Source organism: Sturnira hondurensis, unplaced genomic scaffold (genome assembly GCF_014824575.4).
Source record: "Sturnira hondurensis isolate 20B ecotype Veracruz unplaced genomic scaffold, ASM1482457v3 Scaffold0006571, whole genome shotgun sequence".
NCBI classification, from domain to species: Eukaryota; Metazoa; Chordata; class Mammalia; order Chiroptera; family Phyllostomidae; genus Sturnira; species Sturnira hondurensis.
In genome coordinates, this window is record NW_028079202.1 from 2,930,865 (window position 1) to 2,949,384 (window position 18,520).

At 39.4% G+C, this 18,520-nt stretch overlaps 1 protein-coding gene across 3 annotated transcripts in view; it reads right to left on the reverse strand.

The window, feature by feature from the left end:
• Positions 1 to 18,520, reverse strand: part of LOC118989875 (carbonic anhydrase 13) — a 41,438-nt gene that overhangs the window by 14,757 nt on the left and 8,161 nt on the right. For 2 of the 3 annotated variants that reach the window (XM_037050220.1, XM_037050219.1), the window contains exons 3-6: positions 13,637 to 13,755; positions 8,676 to 8,771; positions 7,551 to 7,613; positions 6,051 to 6,206 (exon numbers count right to left, since the gene is read on the reverse strand). In XM_037050220.1, the coding sequence (XP_036906115.1) occupies positions 6,051 to 6,206; positions 7,551 to 7,613; positions 8,676 to 8,771; positions 13,637 to 13,755 (434 nt within the window). The remainder of the gene's footprint in view (positions 1 to 6,050; positions 6,207 to 7,550; positions 7,614 to 8,675; positions 8,772 to 13,636; positions 13,756 to 18,520) is intronic. The other variant, XM_037050221.1, reaches the window with a different exon arrangement.

The following is an 18,520-nucleotide window of genomic DNA, read 5'->3' on the forward strand; positions in this document are numbered from 1 at the left end:
ATGCAATTCATCACATAAACAAAAGGAAAGACAAAAATCACATGAACATATCAATAGATGTGGAAAAAACATTTGATAAGGTATAGCACACATATATGAAAAAAAACTCATCAAAGTGGAAGTAGAGGGAGCATACCTCAACATAATAAAAGCCATATAGGAGAAACCTATAAACAACATTTTACTCAATGAGCAAAACCTAAAGGTCTTCCCACTAAGATCAAGACAACTGTGCCTGCTTTCACCACTTCTACTCAGCATAGTATTGGAATGCCTAGCCACAGCAAGCAGACAAGAAAAAGAAATAAAAGGCATCCAAATTGGAAAAGAGGGAGCAAAACTGTCATTGTGTGAAGATGATATGATAGTATACATAGAAAATCCTACAGATTCCACCAAAAACCTGCTTAACCTAATAAGTGAATTTGGCAAAACAGTGGGATACAAAGTCAATATCCAGAAATCAAAGGTATTTTTGTATACCAACAATGAAACATCAGAAACAGAAATCAGGAAAAAAATCACATTTGATATAGCAACAAGAAAAATAAAGTATCTAGGAATAAATTTAACCAAGGAAGTAAAAAAAGACCTGTACTCAGAAAACTACACAACTTGAAGAAAGAAATTAAGGAAGACTCAAATAAATGAAAGCATATACCATGTGCATGAATTCTAAGAATTAACATCATCACAATGTCTATACAACCCAAAACAATCTATAGATTCAAGGCAATCCCTATGAAAATACCAATGATATATTTCACAGATAAAAAGCAAACATTTCAAAAAATTATATGAAACCCCAAACAACCCCAAATAGTTGCAGCAATTTTGAGAGAGAAGAACAAAGTAGGAGGGCTCTTAATACATGATATCAAAGTATATTACAAGGCCACGGTAATCAAAACAGTCTGGTACTAGCATAAGAACAGACACATAGATCAATAAAACAAAATAGAGAGCCCAGAAATAAACTCACGTCTCTGTGGTTAATTAGTAGTCAACAAAGGGAGCACAAGCATAAAGTGAAGTAAAAGTAGCCTCTTCAAGAAATGATGTTGGGAGATCTAGACAGCTACATGCAAAAAAACAAAACTCGATCACAAATTTATACCATACACAAAAACAAATCTGAGGTTGATAAAAGACTTAAACATAAGCCATAACACCATAAAAGTCCTAGAGAAAAACATAGGCAGGAGACTTTCAGATATTCTACCCAGCAATATTTTCCCCAATGTGTTCCCTAGAGCAAGGGACATAAAGGAAAGAATAGACAAATGGGACCTCATCAAATCAAAAAGCTTCTGCACAGCTAAAAAAAATCAGCAAAATGAAAAGGGAATCAACCATATGGGAAAATATATTTGCCAGTGATACCTGAGACAAGGGTTTGATCTCCAAAATATATAAAGTACTCACATGACTCCACACCAGGAAGACAAACAACCCAATTAAAAAAGGAGCAAAGAACTTAAAAAGACACTTCTCCAAGGAGGACATACAGAGGGTCTAGGGGCATATGAAAGGATGCTCAGTATCAGAAGCCATCAGAGAGATGCAAATTAAAACTACAATGAGATACCACTTCACAGCAGTCAGAATAGTCATCAAAAACAAATCAAGAAACAAGTGTTGGAGAGGATGTGGAGAAAAGGGAACCCTAGTGCACTGTTGCTGGGAATGCAGACTGGTGCAGCCACTATGAAAAACAGTATGGACTTTCCTAAAAAAATTAAAGATATAACTGCCTTTTGATCTGGCAATTCTACTGCTGGGATTATAACCTAAGAAACCTGAAATATCTGTTCAAAAGAACCTATGGACCCCAATGTTCATAGCAGCACAATTTACAACAGCCCTGTGTTGGAAGAATCCTAAGTGCCCATCAGTAATTGAATGGATCAAAAAACTGTGGTACATTTACACAATGGAATACTACACGGCAGAAAGAAAGGAGCTCCTACCCTTCACAATAGCATGGATGGAACTGGAGAGCATTATGCTAAGTGAAAAAAGCCAGGCAGTGAAAGACAAATATCATATAATCTCACCTATAAGTGGAACCTAATCAACAAAACAAAGAGACTTGGAAATAAAGAACAACCTGACAGTAACTAGGGATTACAGGAGGGGGATAACAGGGGCAAGAAGGGGAAGGGTCATCAAGGAACATGTATAAAGGACCCATGGACAATGAAAATAAGGATGGGGGAGGATTGAATGTGGAAGGTGTGGGTGGGTTGGGTGGGGGAAAGTAATCGGATGAAATGGGAACAACTGTAATTGAACAATAGAAAAATGTCTTTGGGAAAAAAAGAAGACAATATGGCAGTGCCTTATAACATCAAACACAAGTTTACCTAGTAATGACAGTCCTAGGTATTCCCAAGACATAAAAATATTTTCACAGAAAAGTGTGTATGTCAATTATTCCTAACATATATAGAAAGCTACATTCATAACATCTCCAAACTAAAAGCTACCACAATATCCATCAATCAATAAACAGATTTAAAAAATAGTTATGGTAATATTTGTACCATAGAATATTAGTAACAAAAATACGTAAATTGGGTGAATCTTTAAAACACTATACTAAGCAAAAGAAATCAACACAGTAGTGTATATCTGTATGACTCTATTTGAATAAAACTCTAGTGACAGTATCTCAGTGGTGTCCCAAGGCCATGGGTGAATGGAGTGCAAAGGGGTATGAGGAAACCCTCTTGGCCAGGGATGTATTATTTATCTTGATTGTAGTGGTAGTGGTGACTTTATTGCATAATAATGCACAATAACCACAACCATGAACTGTACACTGAAATTCATGAACATTTTTATATGCAAATAATATCACAACAAAAAAAGTTTTTTAAAAGAAACCTAGAATTAAAGCCAAGTATCTTACATATTGAATTTCAGCAGATGAATAAGCCAATGTAGATAATTTAGGATAACCCTAAAGAGACTTGGCAAGAAAAGTCAGCCTGCCAAAGAAAATGACAGATCTGTTACCCAAAGTGTGAGAAAACAGAGTACCTCTTCCCTGGCCTGGCAGTTCAATCAAGCATTTCAGTAAGTGACTCTGGGGAGAAAAATGGACTCGAATCAAGAAAAATAAAAAGAAAGCCATGGAATCTGCCCTTTAGGTCAAACAGTGACTTGACAAAAAAGAGCAATGGGAAAAACTGGCACCAACTTACTAGAAAGAGGATTTATGGTTGGATTAAAAATTTTAAAAAATGGCCTGGTTGGTGTGGTTTAGTGAATTGAGTGCCATCCTGCAAAGCAAAGGGTTGCTGGTTCGATTCCCAATCAGGGCACATGCCTGGGTTGTGGGCCAGGTCCCTAGTAGGGAGCATATGAGAGGCAACCACACACTGATGTTTCTTTCCCCCTCTTTCTCCTTTCTTTCCCCTCTCTCTAAAAATAAATAAATAAAATCTTTTAAAAATTAAAAAATGAGATTTTCCATCAACTTCAAAAACAAAGAGCTGCCATCATCAAGACTAAAAATCATGTTCTGGAAAGTACTTCTTAGGTCAGCGGCATGCACAAGAGATATTTTCATTTTATTTTATATAAAAGAGCCTGGCAACTGAATAATCTTATCAACCCTCTCATGTTTTAGATTTTTAAATGTATTTTTATAAGTTTTAAATTTACATAATTATTGCAAAGTTAGTACAAAGGTTTCTCGTACACCTCATACTCAATTTATTCTATTATTATAATTTTGTATTAGTATGTTACATTTTCAAAATTAATGAACCAATATTAATCTTATCCTTAACTACTAAGTTTATCCTTTATTTAGATTTCCTTTGTACCTAATGTCTTTCTCTGCTCCAGGATCCCACCAGGAAATGGCATTACACTTAGTAGTCATGTCTCCTTGAGCATTTCTCTAGTATGACAATTTCTCAGACTTTCCTTGTTTTCTGATGACACTGACAGTTTTGAGGAGTACTGATCAGGTATTTTGCAGAATGTTCCTTAATTGGGCTTTGTCTGATGTTTTTCTCATGGTTAAGACTGGGAATGAACTTCCAAAATTTTAATCCTTTATTCTTATATTATTTTATCTTTTCCTTTATTCTTGTATTAAAATCACTATAACATCACATTGTAATAATTTGGATTATTACTCAGATAATAATTTCAATCTAGTTACCAAAAAAATGTCTGAAAGTGTTTCTGCCATGGTAGGTTTAAGTGAATGCTTGAAAGTGAAATGAATTATCAATCACACTAGAGCTCTAAAATTCAGCTATTATTTTACATACTGTATTATACAAAAAAAACAAATTAATAATTAACATTAATTAATTGAGCCTCAAAAAAGATACAGTAGTGAATCCACAGCCAGGCAACCATAATTTCAAAACTTGCAAAAAGTTATTCTTGATTAGGTTAACTTTATGCATTTTAAGAAACAAATATATATTTTGATGTATCTCTTTCAAATCATGTGTGGACTTTTAAAAAGCTATTTTCCAAGTGGCTTTAAGAAATAAAGATACCCTTGAAATATCAGAAAAAAACCAAATTCCTTTACTGTTACTGCCTTGATATGATAATGTTTTAACTCTTACTATTTCTCTAACTCTTTAAATTTAACAATGAATTGTGAAAGTAAATACTTTGGCACATGAAGGGGATAAAATAAAATCCATTAGTAAGGCCACTGACTCAGTGACAGGTCATTATTCTCATTACACAGCTCACTTTCTTTATAACAAAATACATTCACAGGAATTTTTGTGCCAGTCAAACTGGATTTCTATCCACACCTTTGTAGAATTTTTAATTAAGTATGTCCCAGGTATTATTTGGCTTTTATTCTAAAAACAAAGTCAACAGAATTTACACGTGTTCCTCATACAAGGGGAAATATTCCCTCACATTCCCTTGGTAAAAATCAATTAGCTCTAGTTTTTTGAGGAAAAATAGATAGGTAGACAGGGGGGCCAGCCCCAAACAGAAGGGCTTTATTAGTTGCAAAAATTACTATACTGTGTTCTTGGTAAGGTTTTGTGCATGTAATTCAAAAGGAAAAAAATAAAACCTACTAATCACAGCATCCCATTCATTATACATAGCATCTACCTGTCAGGGGGGTCAGCTACAGGGTTCCTAGCCCCTGAGTACAGCCTCTGGGCAATGGCATCCTGAGCCTGCAGACTTACCAGAAAAGTGAGTGGGGAAGTGTTTTCACACGAAGAGCACAAGGGGCCACCTATGACCTATTAGTAAATGCTTAACACTCCTAAGGCAGCCCCACAAAAGCTATGTCAACAAAAGGCAAAAAATCACATAGATTTCTTCTTACACTCAGCGGGCACCCACATCTGTGGCTGCTCTCAGTGTCTGTTCTGAATGTGAAACCTGTAGGAGGGGCAGGTCTAGGGACTGAGGGGAAAAAGAGAATGCCACCTTTTAAGAGCAGCATCTCTCCTGATTTTTCTTTTATATCAGCTCCTGTATTTCCCAGGCCAAACAAAAGGAAGCAGAAGCAAACAATGATGCCTTCAGCGAGGCATCTCACATCCACCAGTGTGCCCATGGGCATGGCATCTCTGAGGGGTAGGAAAGAGATCACCAAATCCCAGAAGGTCAAAAAAGAATGGGACATAAATCTCATTTGGTGCAACCACCATTTAATTAATGAGGGGAAAGCACAGGCTTCATTTTGTAGCAGAAATTAGAGCAGGATTAAAAAAAAAATCAGCCCAGTTTCCTCTAGGGCCGTGATTTTTAACTGGTGTGCCACAAGAATCTTTAAAACATGAAATATCTGACAACTTAGTCAAGGGCACTGACCTCTTTTCCTGTAGATTGTCAAATAATAAAATGACAGCATCCAATACAACAATAGCCATCCAGTGGGTATAAATCAAAATTACACCTATTTTTTGTCAGATTGGAAAAAATATATTTTTTCATGTATTGCAGAATTTTAGTAATTAGTTTATGGTTTCATGAGATGAAAGGTTGAAAATCGTTCCTCTAGGGGATCAGATGATCCTGGAGAATTGACGTACCTGTTGCGAGCTGATACTTATAGGCTGTTTTAAAACAATCCACGTGACACTCTCAAGAAGAGGTGGGACCGTAAGAGACCCAGGGTAAGTCCAGTAATCCCAGGATGGAGGAAACAGACATAATGGGTCAAAATTCGTGAATCGAGTTTGTTTACCCTGGGGCAGAAAAGAATATGCCACAGATTACATTGGGACAACTTTCCAGAGACCTCAAAAACATACTTCCAATGAAATATAACTTCACTGGAATTTATTAATTCATAAAATTATTTAGTGCTGCCTTCTATTTCTCCAAGGAGGACATACAGAGGATCCAGAGACACATGAAAAGATGCTCGATATCACTAGCTATCAGAGAGATGCAAATGAAAACCACAATGAGATACCACTTAACACCATAGTCAGAACGGCTATCATAAACAAAGAAACAAACAATAAGTGCTGGAGAGGTTGTGGGGAAAAGGGGACTCTAGTTCACTGTTGGTGGGATTGCAGACTGGTACAACCACTATGGAAAACAGTATGGAATTTTCTAAGAAAACTAAAAATGAACGTGCCTTTTAACCCAGCAATTCCACTCTTGGGAGTATATCCTAAGAACCCTGAAACACCAATCCAAAAGAACCTATGCACCCCGATGTTCATAGCAGCACAATTCACAATAGCCAAGAGTTGGAAGCAACCTAGATGCCCATCGGTCAATGACTGGATCAAAAAACTATGGTACATTTACACAATGGAACTCTATGCTGCAGAAATGAAGAAGGAACTACTACCCTTTGCAACATCATGGATGGAACTGGAAAGCATTATGCTGAGGGAAATAAGCCAGGCGGTGAAAGACAAATATCATATGATCTCACCATTAACAGGAATCTAAACAAACCAAACAAGCAAGCAAAATACAACCAATGACACTCAAATATGGAACAGGCTGTCAGGGTCCAGAGGGGAGAGGGGAGAGAATCATAGGGGAAAAGGGGATGGACTCACATGAACAAGTATAAAAGACACATGGACAATAACTAAGGGTGGGGGGTGGAAAGGGGAGGGAGGCGGGGAGCATGGGGTGGGGGGCGGGCAGGGTTGGGAATATAAGACAGAAACCTGTACTTGAACAAGAATTAAATAAAAATTATATTTAAAAAAATTAAAAATAAAAAGAGAATCTGCCTCATTCGAAAAAAAATTACAGGAAATTAGGCATCACTTAGATTTATTTGAGGACAAGATTTGTTTTCACATAAGTGGTTTTAAAATGTGTTGCACCTAAAGGTTTATTTTGTAAAACTCTAAAAACAGAAACTAATTATGCATAAATCAATTTCAGGAGGTAAATGGTGATAGATTATTTCTTCTCTATTGGTCAAGGTTGCTCCAACCTGCTTCAAAGAAGGCAGCATATATGCCATCTCAGGCCTACATTTTTAAAAAGAGGTAAGAGAATTCAGCTGAAAACAGTGAATATATTAGTCATTAATCAACAGGAATTAATTTTACCTTTTCTTTAATGGAATCCAAAAGGTCAATAATCTTTTGCAGTTGGGGATTAAATTCACCAATCTGAAAACATGAAATTTTATAACAAGTGGTTACTGTCTCAGATCAGGTCTGAATTATTCCATTTTAGTCACAATTTTAAAATTCCTTAAAAAAAAGAACAAAATAAAACAAAACAAAACTAAGGCAGCCCAGAACAGTGACTATTCTATAATGAAACTCTTTTATTCTTTATTGTGTTTAAAGAATCTAAACCAGATAATATTACCAGGGCTTCTTGGCCAAACTATAGGTTTCACTCCCAAACTGGTAGTAACAGCTTCCTATTTCTTCGGCTTTATGAATGTTTCACATGCAGTTGACCCTGAGAGAACCCTGGCTTAGGAAACTCCCATCATACCTGCACTATGAAACCAGGTGTGACTTTCAAGACTTCTACCCAAATGGACTATTGTGACATCCAAACATTAGAGGAAAAATGTCTCCCACATTCATCCTGAAATGACTGGAGGTCCTGAATCAAGGCTGTGTCATCCTCAGCAGAATTCATCAGAAAAAATATACGTACTTCTTTCCTATTAGAGTGGGTGTTGGAACAAAAAGGAACACCCTACAAGAATGCGGTCCCAGTAGGAGTAGAGCTGCCGCACCCACCCACAGATGTTACCACAGCAATACCTGTCTGACTACATGCAAATAAGACACAAAAAATACAACCAAAAAAATGGTCATTGCATTTGGGACAACAAACCATTGTGGTCAAACCAGTGCTTCAAGAATCAGGTAGTTAAGCTCCACTCTTCCCTGTGTCCCTAAATGCTGTGCAATCAGAAAAACCTAGAACAAAGATTTCCGCTTAGTTGTTCCTTTGGGCAGTACTGTTGTTGCTGCTTGTCAATAAAAATGATCAGTGGACAACAGGAGGGATCATAAGACAAAGCTCCCAGGGTAGTTCTGGGCCCTGAGATGAACCACAAATATAGAATTTTAATATCCATTTCACAAGGAAAACATTAAACCTAGAAATAGTTTGCTATTAAAAAATGGTAGAATGTCTGCTCCCTGACTGTAACTCTACCCAACACAATTGATTAATTATTTCAAATGAAACCAGTGGGTTCTCACCTGTAAAAATACTCCCAAGACAGCTAGTCCATCAGGCTCATGAGCTGCCTCCACGAAGCTGGGGTATTTGTCAGAATTCCAGTGAACAACATGGAGCTGGGAAGGAAGAACACAGCTTCACTCCAACATTATTTTTTGAAAACATTTTCAAAAACATAAATGTAAATGAAGCATATATACAGATGTTCTGGGGCTGTGTATTTATATGTATAATGTATTATACACATTTATGTCTATATTGCTGCTTAGAAGGGCTCCAAAGCTTCCTGACACACCCCTGGAGCCCAAACAGTCTTCAGCCACTGTTCTGAAGTAACTTAGGGCTCCCACATGTCCCCCAGGACTGCAATTGGGCAGCCTGAGATCAGACCCCAGCTGATGGCAGAGTCAAGGTCAGTGGGCACCCAGGGACAATGCTGCCATGAAGACAGTGCCAGTGGTTCTTAGGACTGCCCAGTCAGATGCTCATCACTGTAGCTGAAGACTTTTTATGGCTTGAAAATGTGAATTCCTCCTAAGAGTAACTCTTTTAAGCAGTATTCACACACTTACTACCTCCTTGGACTATGTTCAGATTCTTTACTAAGGTCACATTTTAATAGGGAAAAAGAGGCTTTGAGCCCTGGAAACAGAAGTGTCAGAGGAAGAAAAGGACAGGCAGCTGGTCCTACTGAGGATGGGGGAGAAAGAAGGGGAGGGGAGCAGTAGAGAACCTGGAACTCCAGAAAAGTGGCTTCACCAACTTCCAAACTCATCCCCAGTGCATCTGGCCTTCTGCCAAACCCAAAGTCATCCCACATGTCCTCCCACCATATGCAACACAGTATCCCAAAGATATGAACAAGTGGACAGGCTGCAGAATAACATACAGCACGGCAGATAGCCACTCCTGCAAAGTCTGCATTCCTGGTTAAGGGAAGCACAAACTGAAATGGAAGCCACATGACAATGTGACACACCCTGATGATGAGGCCAAGGTCATGACCAGGTCATATGGTCCAAGGACCTGTGAGAAGGACCAGTTTAGATGAGACATCCTTCAAGTGACTTCTCTGATCCTTCAGGGAGGAAACATGAAGGGCTTCAGGCTCAAATCACCTGTCTAGCTAACTGTTAGAGAATTTAGCATACTCAGACATGTTTTTAATCTCATTCTTTAAATGTAATTTACATCTTATGGGCAACTAATATGGGGAATTTCTGAAACCACAATCGTGGTTCGATTCCCAGTCAGGGCACATGCCTGGGTTGCAGGCCAGTTCCCAGCAGGGGAATCACAAGAGGCAACCATACATTGATATTTCTCTCCTTCTCTCCTTCCCTTCCCCTCTAAAGATAAATAAATGAAATCTTAAAAAAAAACCACAAAAAACCCCCTATGAAACAGTGCACATTCCCCACCCCAAACAGTGGAGAAAGACTGGCTACCCAGACAAAGAGACAGTGTTTCCATCTTCCAAGTTGTGAAATAGTGGGAGGAAGAAACCCTGAGACACTGGATGATGAAACACACTCCATTCAGCTCACAGGAGATGGGTAATACTCCACCAGGAGGGTGAGGAAAGGATGTCAATGTTGATGCCCACGCACCAGCACACTTGGTAAGAGATGACACCACAGACAGAAACATGGGAAGAAACTCATTTCATGAGCACCACTGATTAGAAAATGAACGCGTAACCAAAGAGAAAAGAACCTATATATCCTTTCACTGGTTCAAGAGTAGCAGGTGTTTGAAACATTATGGGAAATTAGAGCAAGAAAAATCTTTTGTTTGTTTTAAATGAGTCCTTCTCTCTCCCACATACCTCACTTAACTGTCTGTAACACCTTCAGAGGAGCTGGTGTCACCCCCATTAGCATTTGTGTTTGAACTGAGAAGAGCAAACTCACATTTCCTGACTAACACTGACAGCCGAAGTGATTTGAGCTCTAGAACAATGAGTTATTGTAGCCAATGCAAAAATAGAAATGATCAAGATTCTCCCCTATTTGAAAACAATTTCTGAATAACAGTATCATTCAACTTGAGTATTTTTAAATTGTGTATTATTGACATAGAATATGCTTAGTATGCGAAAAATCACCATAATGTTGAAAACATAGTTTTACACTCAACTACATATTTAACATACTTATGTATACTAGGCATAAACTGTAATCAGATAAAGTTCCAAACATGCTGTGACTGTTAGCTTACTTTTCCTAGACGCGTAACTCTTGGAACAAAGCTTTTTAGGGTTTATATTCCGTCAATCTGTCTGCAGCAACACAAGCCATCAGATTTGGCTCCAAATCAAATTAATTTAATATGTTACAGCTTTAAATGATTTTTTCCTTTTGTTTTTTTTCTTTCTTGTTGTTTATTAAGAGGACACAACATGATGATGGTCCTGAAGTCAGGTACAAAAGTAGCTGAAAAAACTGCTTCCACAACCTTCTAATGTCGTCTTCAGAGTTCCCAGTTAGCCAGGCCTCTTCTGCACAGGGAGCTAGTTGTGCTTATCAAATGTAGAGCATAGCACCGTCACCTCCCTGCTCAAAATCTCCTATTGTCTTTGTCCTGCTATACCTTTATGAATGTTTCAGATGGTGAATCCTAACTGCTTGCCAGGCCCTACACAGCTGACATGGTGTGGCATTGCCCCATCTACATCTCTAGGACATGGCTATGACTTCTTCCATTAATTCCAATCCTAGAAGCCAACAACTTTGTCTTCTCAAAAATGCTGACCTCATTCCTGCCCAAGAACACTTGTACCTACCTACTATTCTCCCTCTTGATGGATGTTTTCAGAGTGGCTCTGGTCATTCAGTCTCAATTCACATAGCATCTAAAAGAGGCCCTTCCTAAGCACTCAGCTACTGTACAGGATCACATAATAATGCTCCTGTCAGAGAATTTACCCTTTACCATTCATGTGGTTACTGTCTGCTTGTAGCAGCAGGCCAATCCTGAGCAGTCACCAGATTCCTCCTTCTCTAGCAGCATGCCTATGTTACAGCATACACCTGCCTCCTCCCTCTGTCACCCGCAATTCCCATCAACCAATGAATCCCATGGATGCTGCACCTCTCACCAGCCATCTGGCCACCAGCACTGTCACCTAGACTCCTCCAGAGCTGTGATCATTTTTGCACTTCAAAATACCATTCAAAAATTTTAAGTGCAAAAATAGGTGCAATTTAAAGACAGTCGGTGACTTAGGACAGTTCACAGCCCTACCAGCCTCAGCCACTGAGCCTCTGCCACACCCACTGTGATCTATGCTCTAATCACACTGAATTTTCTCTTTCCAGTGTATAGGCTCTCTCCCAGCCTGAGACACATATGGTTCTGGGCAAACCCACTGTCGTCTGTCCCACTCCCTGCCTCACTCCTGCTTCTCCAAAGAAATGCATCCCTGACCATCCCTACTTCTGCCCGGAACTCCCTTTGGGACAAGCAAGGTAAGCTGGGCAAAGGTGGAGGATGATTGGGATCTCAATGAGTTCTTACAGTAAATGAAGGAATGCAGGAGTTCAGAGACAAATGAACTAATACAATGAGAAAAGTCCTCTAATACACATTAAAGCCCAGTAAGCAATTCCAGTTGAAGCCTTTCCCACTTCAAAAGGAACTCTACAAATAGTCCTTGCAAGTCAGAACTCTGAGCCTCTGGGCACAACTAAGGATAATGGGGTCATTCTTGGGAGATCATGTCAACTCAGAATAGCCTCCCTGAGTATCCACATTCAAGTGTGTGGAAGATGGAACCACTTTTCCAGAGCCGCGTCAGAAAATGACATGTCAGTGACTCAAAGCCAGCTCTTCTGACTCACAGAGGTTTTGAGGCAGAATATGTTGAGTTTAGACACAACACTTTATAAAGCAAACATGAAAACTACTTGACAATATGAACTAATGCACCATACAGACTCGGAGTCCCACTTTCCACATTCTGGGCATCTCTGTTCATTGTCACAGAGCAGTTCCTGTACTGGGAGCCCCTGGTCTCAAACAAAATGCTTCAGGAGGCAAATGAACCTTTGGTTAATAGCCCTAAACAGCACATGTACATATGCTACAAAGGAGGGTCTAACTCCCAAGTTCAGTAACCCTGAGAAAATGAAGGAACCTGCCTAGAACATCCTCTGTCTGCCTAGATGGCTCCCAGGCCATGCAATTCTCTCTGAAATAGCCTTGGCTGAGTCATATGATAGTTCACTTATGTCTCAGTCTCATGGTAGAGTTAGGGGTTAGCAGTATCTAACTATACTAAAATTTGAGCATGGTAGGATTTGTCTTTTAGCCAGAGGATTAAAAAAGTAGAATATACTTAATTAATATAATCATAAAAAGGAGTAACTAACCAGTAAAAAAGAAGTCAGAGATATTTTATTGTGTTCTCTTTTACTGGCAACTAAATAATTGACAGAGATCCCATTTCATACTTGTAAATGTAGAGGTAATAGACAGTTGAAGAGTTTGTGTCTTTGTTTTTTTCTCCAAGAGGAACTTTGCCATTTATTATCACCACTGTAATATGGGCTTTATCTGATATAAGCATATATCTGTGTCTGGACCAAATATGCACACAGTTGGGCCTAAAACAAACCTTTCTCTCCCTTCTCACTGGCCTTTCAGGAAATAGGACAGACATTGTAGAAAGAGTCTGTAAATGGTATCAGACAGACCTGATGCTTCCTGGATCAGTTATTTATTCTCCCCTCGTGTCCAGTTTGCTCATTTTTACAATGGGTACAAGACCCCAACTCTCAGAGTTGCTCTAAGGCTTGGAAGGGCCATTCACAGCTCTTACACTGACAAACTTTTACACTGATGGAATAAAGCAATTTCATAGACTGAGATACCTAATAGGCTTGGGACTTATTGGGGGTAGAGGAAGTCATTCCCCATGTCCCTTTCGTCCCAATAGAGAAGACAGCTCTGAGTCATGAACCTGCATTGGATGGCTTACCTCAGCAGCATACCTCACTCCATCCACCACATGCTCAGAGCCATGGTCGTCAGCAGAACCCCAGTGCAGATGAAATTGTCGCAGTCTGTATCTTCCAGTGAGTGGACCTCCATACAGAACTAAACATGAACATACTTTAAATTGTTAGCAAGATAAAATGTTTCCATGTGCTCTGCAATCCACAACATCTCCCTGAATTTCTCAACATGTCCGTGTCCTCCAAGCAAGTTTCACAAATGTGCCGTTGAGTTTGCTGACAGGCATCCAACTTTTAAGTGTATGAGGAGTGAAAACAAACATTTTAAAAAGTGAGGGAGTTCAAAATACAGGCTGTATGGAACACATGGTTAAGGATTTATTCTGTTTCCTGGAGGAAGGTCAGGCTCTGTGCATAAGGACATGATGTGCAGGGTGCATCGTGAACTCCATGGAGCAGCCCAGCTCTCCAAGATGGTTCACAGACAAATAACTTCTAAGGCACATGTTCCTAAGTGATGGCACATGGCATGGATGCAGTGGTTGTTAAGTGAAATCAATACATTGGTTGTCCTGTTTTTTCTCTTCTGTGACACAGTAAGATCTGAGCTGAACCAGAAAGTCATTCTTTCACCACTAAAACCCAGATTAGATGGCTCAAGTAATCAGTGTGGAATTGAGTTTTGGGAAAGACACGAACAAGCTGACTCTGGAGAAAGACCATGATACCAAAAAATACACATCATCAGAGGAAAGTCCAAGCATCATGGCTGATCTCTGGCAAGCCTGCTTTGAATCCAGAGTTTAAACTCAGATTAGCACAGCTCCTCTTAGTTACACAGCAAAGCTTGCCTGACACTTTACATAACTGGACTCCACATGTGAGTGTTTCCTCTAAAATATCCAACCTATGACCATGACCAGAAAATGCCCAATGTGAAGATTAACTCTCAGAGCAGGGTTTTGCACAGGGTGGGGAAAATGAGTCAAAGTATCATGGTTAACTCAGCACTGACTTTGAGATAGTTTGTAATAAAGCAGTTAAACTATGGTATAAAATAAATAATGGTGGCAAAATTATTTTTAATGAGAATTATTTAGTGCTGTCAAGTGTCAATTTATTCATCTTATTATCCAGCCTAGATGAGTAAATATATATCACTGTCTTCATTTTAAGTCTCTAAAAATAAGAGATCATTTCTCTGAAATCACACTTGGCCTACATAGAGAGTTCATTTACCACTCCATTCAGAATTTAAAAAAAAAATCTATTTCAAATAATGTACTCAGATAAGAGGTCTACACAGGTTAAGTAACCAGAGTCAAATGCCACAAAAGATTTGGGAACATGTAATATCTTAGTAAAAGGGTGACTGTTATTTGCTATACACCTCAAAGTTCAATGATGTTGTAAAACTAGAAACATATGTGGTACTCTGTTGCATTTGACTTTTTTCTTTTTTATTATTTATTTAAAATTATATTTAATTGATTATGCTATTACAGTTATCCTGATTTTCCCCCTTTGCCATCCTCCACCAAGTATCCCCACTCCCTCAGGAAATCCCCCTGTCATTGTTCATGTCCATGGGTCATGCACAGAAGTTCTTAGGTTGCTCCATTTCCTATACTGTATGGTATATGCCCATGGCTATTCTGGACTATCTACTTGTACTTTTTAATCCCCTCACCTCTTCAACCATTCCCCCACACCCCCTCCTATCTGACAACCATCAAAATTCTCCATATCTATGATTCTGTCTCTGTTCTTCTTATTTGCTTAGTTTAATTTTTAGATTCAATTGTTCATTGATAGGTATTCTTGCCATTTCACTGTTCATAGTTTTGATCTTTTTCTTAAAAAAGTCCCTCTACCATTTCCTATAATAACAGTTTGGTGATGGTGAGCACCTTTAGTTTTTTCCTTGTCTGGGGAGCTCTTTATCTGCCCTTTGATTCAAAATCTTTGAATCTTTGCTGGGTAGAGCAATTTTGGCTGTAGGTCCCCCTGCTTCTCATGACTTTTGCATATTTCTTGCCAATTCCTTCTAGCCTGCAAAGTTTCTTTTGAGAAATCAACTGACAGTCTTGTGGGAACTCCTTTGTAGATAATGCTCTGCTTTTCTCTTGCTGCTTTTAAGAGTCTCTCTTGACCTTTTACCTTTGGCATTTTAATTTTGATATGTCTTGGAATAGGCCCCTCTGAATCCATCTTGTCTGGGACTCTCTGTGCTTCCTAGATTTGCATGTCTATTTTCTTCACCAAATTAGGTAAGTTTTCTTTTATTATTTTTCCAAATAGATTTCCAGCGTCTTGTTCTTTCTCATCTCCTTTCTGGTACCTCTATAACAAGAATTTTGGACCTCTTGAAGTTGTCCCAGAGGCTCCTTACACTATCCTTATATTTTTGGATTCTTTTTTCTTTTTGTTGTTCTGATTGGTTGTTTTTCGTTTCTTTACATTCCAAATCGCTGATTTGATTCTCGACTTCATCCACTCTACTGTTGTTTCCCTGTAAATTGTTTTTCATCTCAATTGGTGTACCTTCATTTCTGACTGGGTATTTTTTTTTTATGTTGTTAAGGTCTCACTATGTCCCTTGAGCATCCTTATAACCAAGATTTTGAACTCTGCATCTGATATGTTGCTTATCTCCATTTCATTTAGCTCTTTTTCTGGAGTTTTGATCCGTCCTTTTACTTGGACCATATTTCTTTGTCTTCTCATTTTGGCAGCCTCCTTGTGTTTGTTTCTATGTATTAGGTAGAGCTGCTTTGACTCCATGTCTTGGTAGTGTGGCTTAATGTAGTAGGTCCTGTAGGGTCCAGTGGCACAGTCTCCCCTATCACCCAAGCTGAGCACTGGAGGTTCAGCCTTTATGTGAACTGAGTACACCCTCATCTTGTAGGAGGAGTTGAGCCTTTGTTGCTTTTGGCAGATCAATGGGAGGGATTTACCCAGGCCAATCAGCTGCAAGGATTGGCTGTGACCACTTACCATCATCCTCTGCCCTCCAAGGAGAATTAGCTGTGCAGTGGTAGGGTGGTGGTGCTCCGATGTGGTAAAGTACCACATCGGAGCACATACAAAGCAGTCCACTGGGTGCACTGGCCCTGGGGTTTCCTGGGTGGTAGAGGCCAAGGTCAAATCTTTATCTGTTTTGTCCATGGACACCTTGCCTGAGCTATAAAGCAATCTGCTAGTTGTGCTGGGCTTGGAGATTTTCAGGCAAAGTCAAGCTGTGAATCTAGGCTGACTCATGTTAGTCCCAGGCCTGGGTGTGGAGAGCCAAGCAGGATAATGTGTCCAAGGGAGTTGGAAGTAGGTTGTGGGTTCAGCACAGCTGCCCTAGGCCATGGACGACTGCCTGATAGATTGTTGTAAGAAAAGAATGACCTGGCTTCTTGCTATATCATTGTACCAAGAAAGAGCAGCAAATGTTCTTAAAAATAAAATGTATCTAGCCTTGCAGTTTGTCTTTCTCACACTCTGCTCAACGCTTACTCAATATATACAGTCTGACTTCAACAATAAACAGTTTCCTCCTCTGCATCCCAGAGAAAGGACTCCACCTGACCCTGCTTTGACTATCTCTTAATCACCCATCGCCTTCCCTCCAGGCCTGACTGCACCTGGGGCTCACTGAGGCCGGTTGTTGCTTGTTTGAGAGGGTTCAGAAAGTTGTGCTGCATGAGCCAAGATCAGCCATTCACACGGAAAAGCAGCTTGGAGGAGGGGGCAGAGTTTCTGGGGATCACCAAGGTGAATCAAACAGCATTAGCCAGGGTAATGGAATCCAGATATGGCACCAGCTTGCCGGGTAGGTTTTAGAAAAGGGACAATGACCTCTGCTTATCTTCATGCCAGATACTTCATTTCTTCCAATATGCTGGTGTCTTTTAAGCTGCTACCCTGGTGCTGGAGTTCAGTGGGAGTGAGTCTGAGTAGGTGAGTCCGTGTGTAGGTTCTTTAAGAGGAAGTTGTGGGGACTTAATCTTCCTGGCACTGCAACCCTGGCTGAGTGGCCTGGTATGGGGCTGGGACTCCTTACTCCCAATATATCCCTCCCAAATTTTTATCCACCAACTTGGTGTAGGATTAGACTGTTCCACATCAGCGTCCCTCCTACCAGTCTGGATGGATGTGGTTTCTTCAATACCATAGTTGTCAGACTTCCATTCAACTCAATTTCTGGCAGTTCTGAGTGATTGCTTTTGTATATTTTAGTTGTAATTTTGATGTGGTTGTGCGAAGAGGTGAGCTATATCTGCCTATGCTGCCAGCTTGACTAGAAAACTCTCATTTGACTTTTAACATTGTTAGTAACTTGCAAATGCTACTCATTTTCTGAAACTACATTGTAGTAAGCTGCATTGAATAATAAGCAAGGCAGGCAACACAATCAGAAAAAAACTAATTTAAAAGCCACCACATTTGTCTCTTCATACAGCTTCCGTCTATTCCATTAGGATACCAACTCATTTAAGGTAGATCTATCTTGTTCCTTTGTGTCCTCAATACCTAGGACTGTACCCAATCAATAAATACACTGGCATAAGTGCAAGATTACTACCAAAGTGACCTGGGAATCACCAAAGAGCATACTCTAGGACCAATTAGTATAATGGTAAAGTACAATCTAATTACTTCTTATTAGAGCAAACAGTGTAGCCTCAAGTTTTTTTTTAACATGTGAGACATTATAAACAGTATCCAACAATGATTGTGGGTGGTGTACCTTTACATTGAAAGCCTTGGACTACTTGCTGTATGATCATCTATGAGTCCATTACATCAACCATCTTTATTAACTCAGATTCAAATGAGCGCATGAAAAAAAGACAATTGCACATATATGAAAAGCAAGGTCCCTTCTCCCCCCAAAAGCTGAAAACACCAAGTGTTAA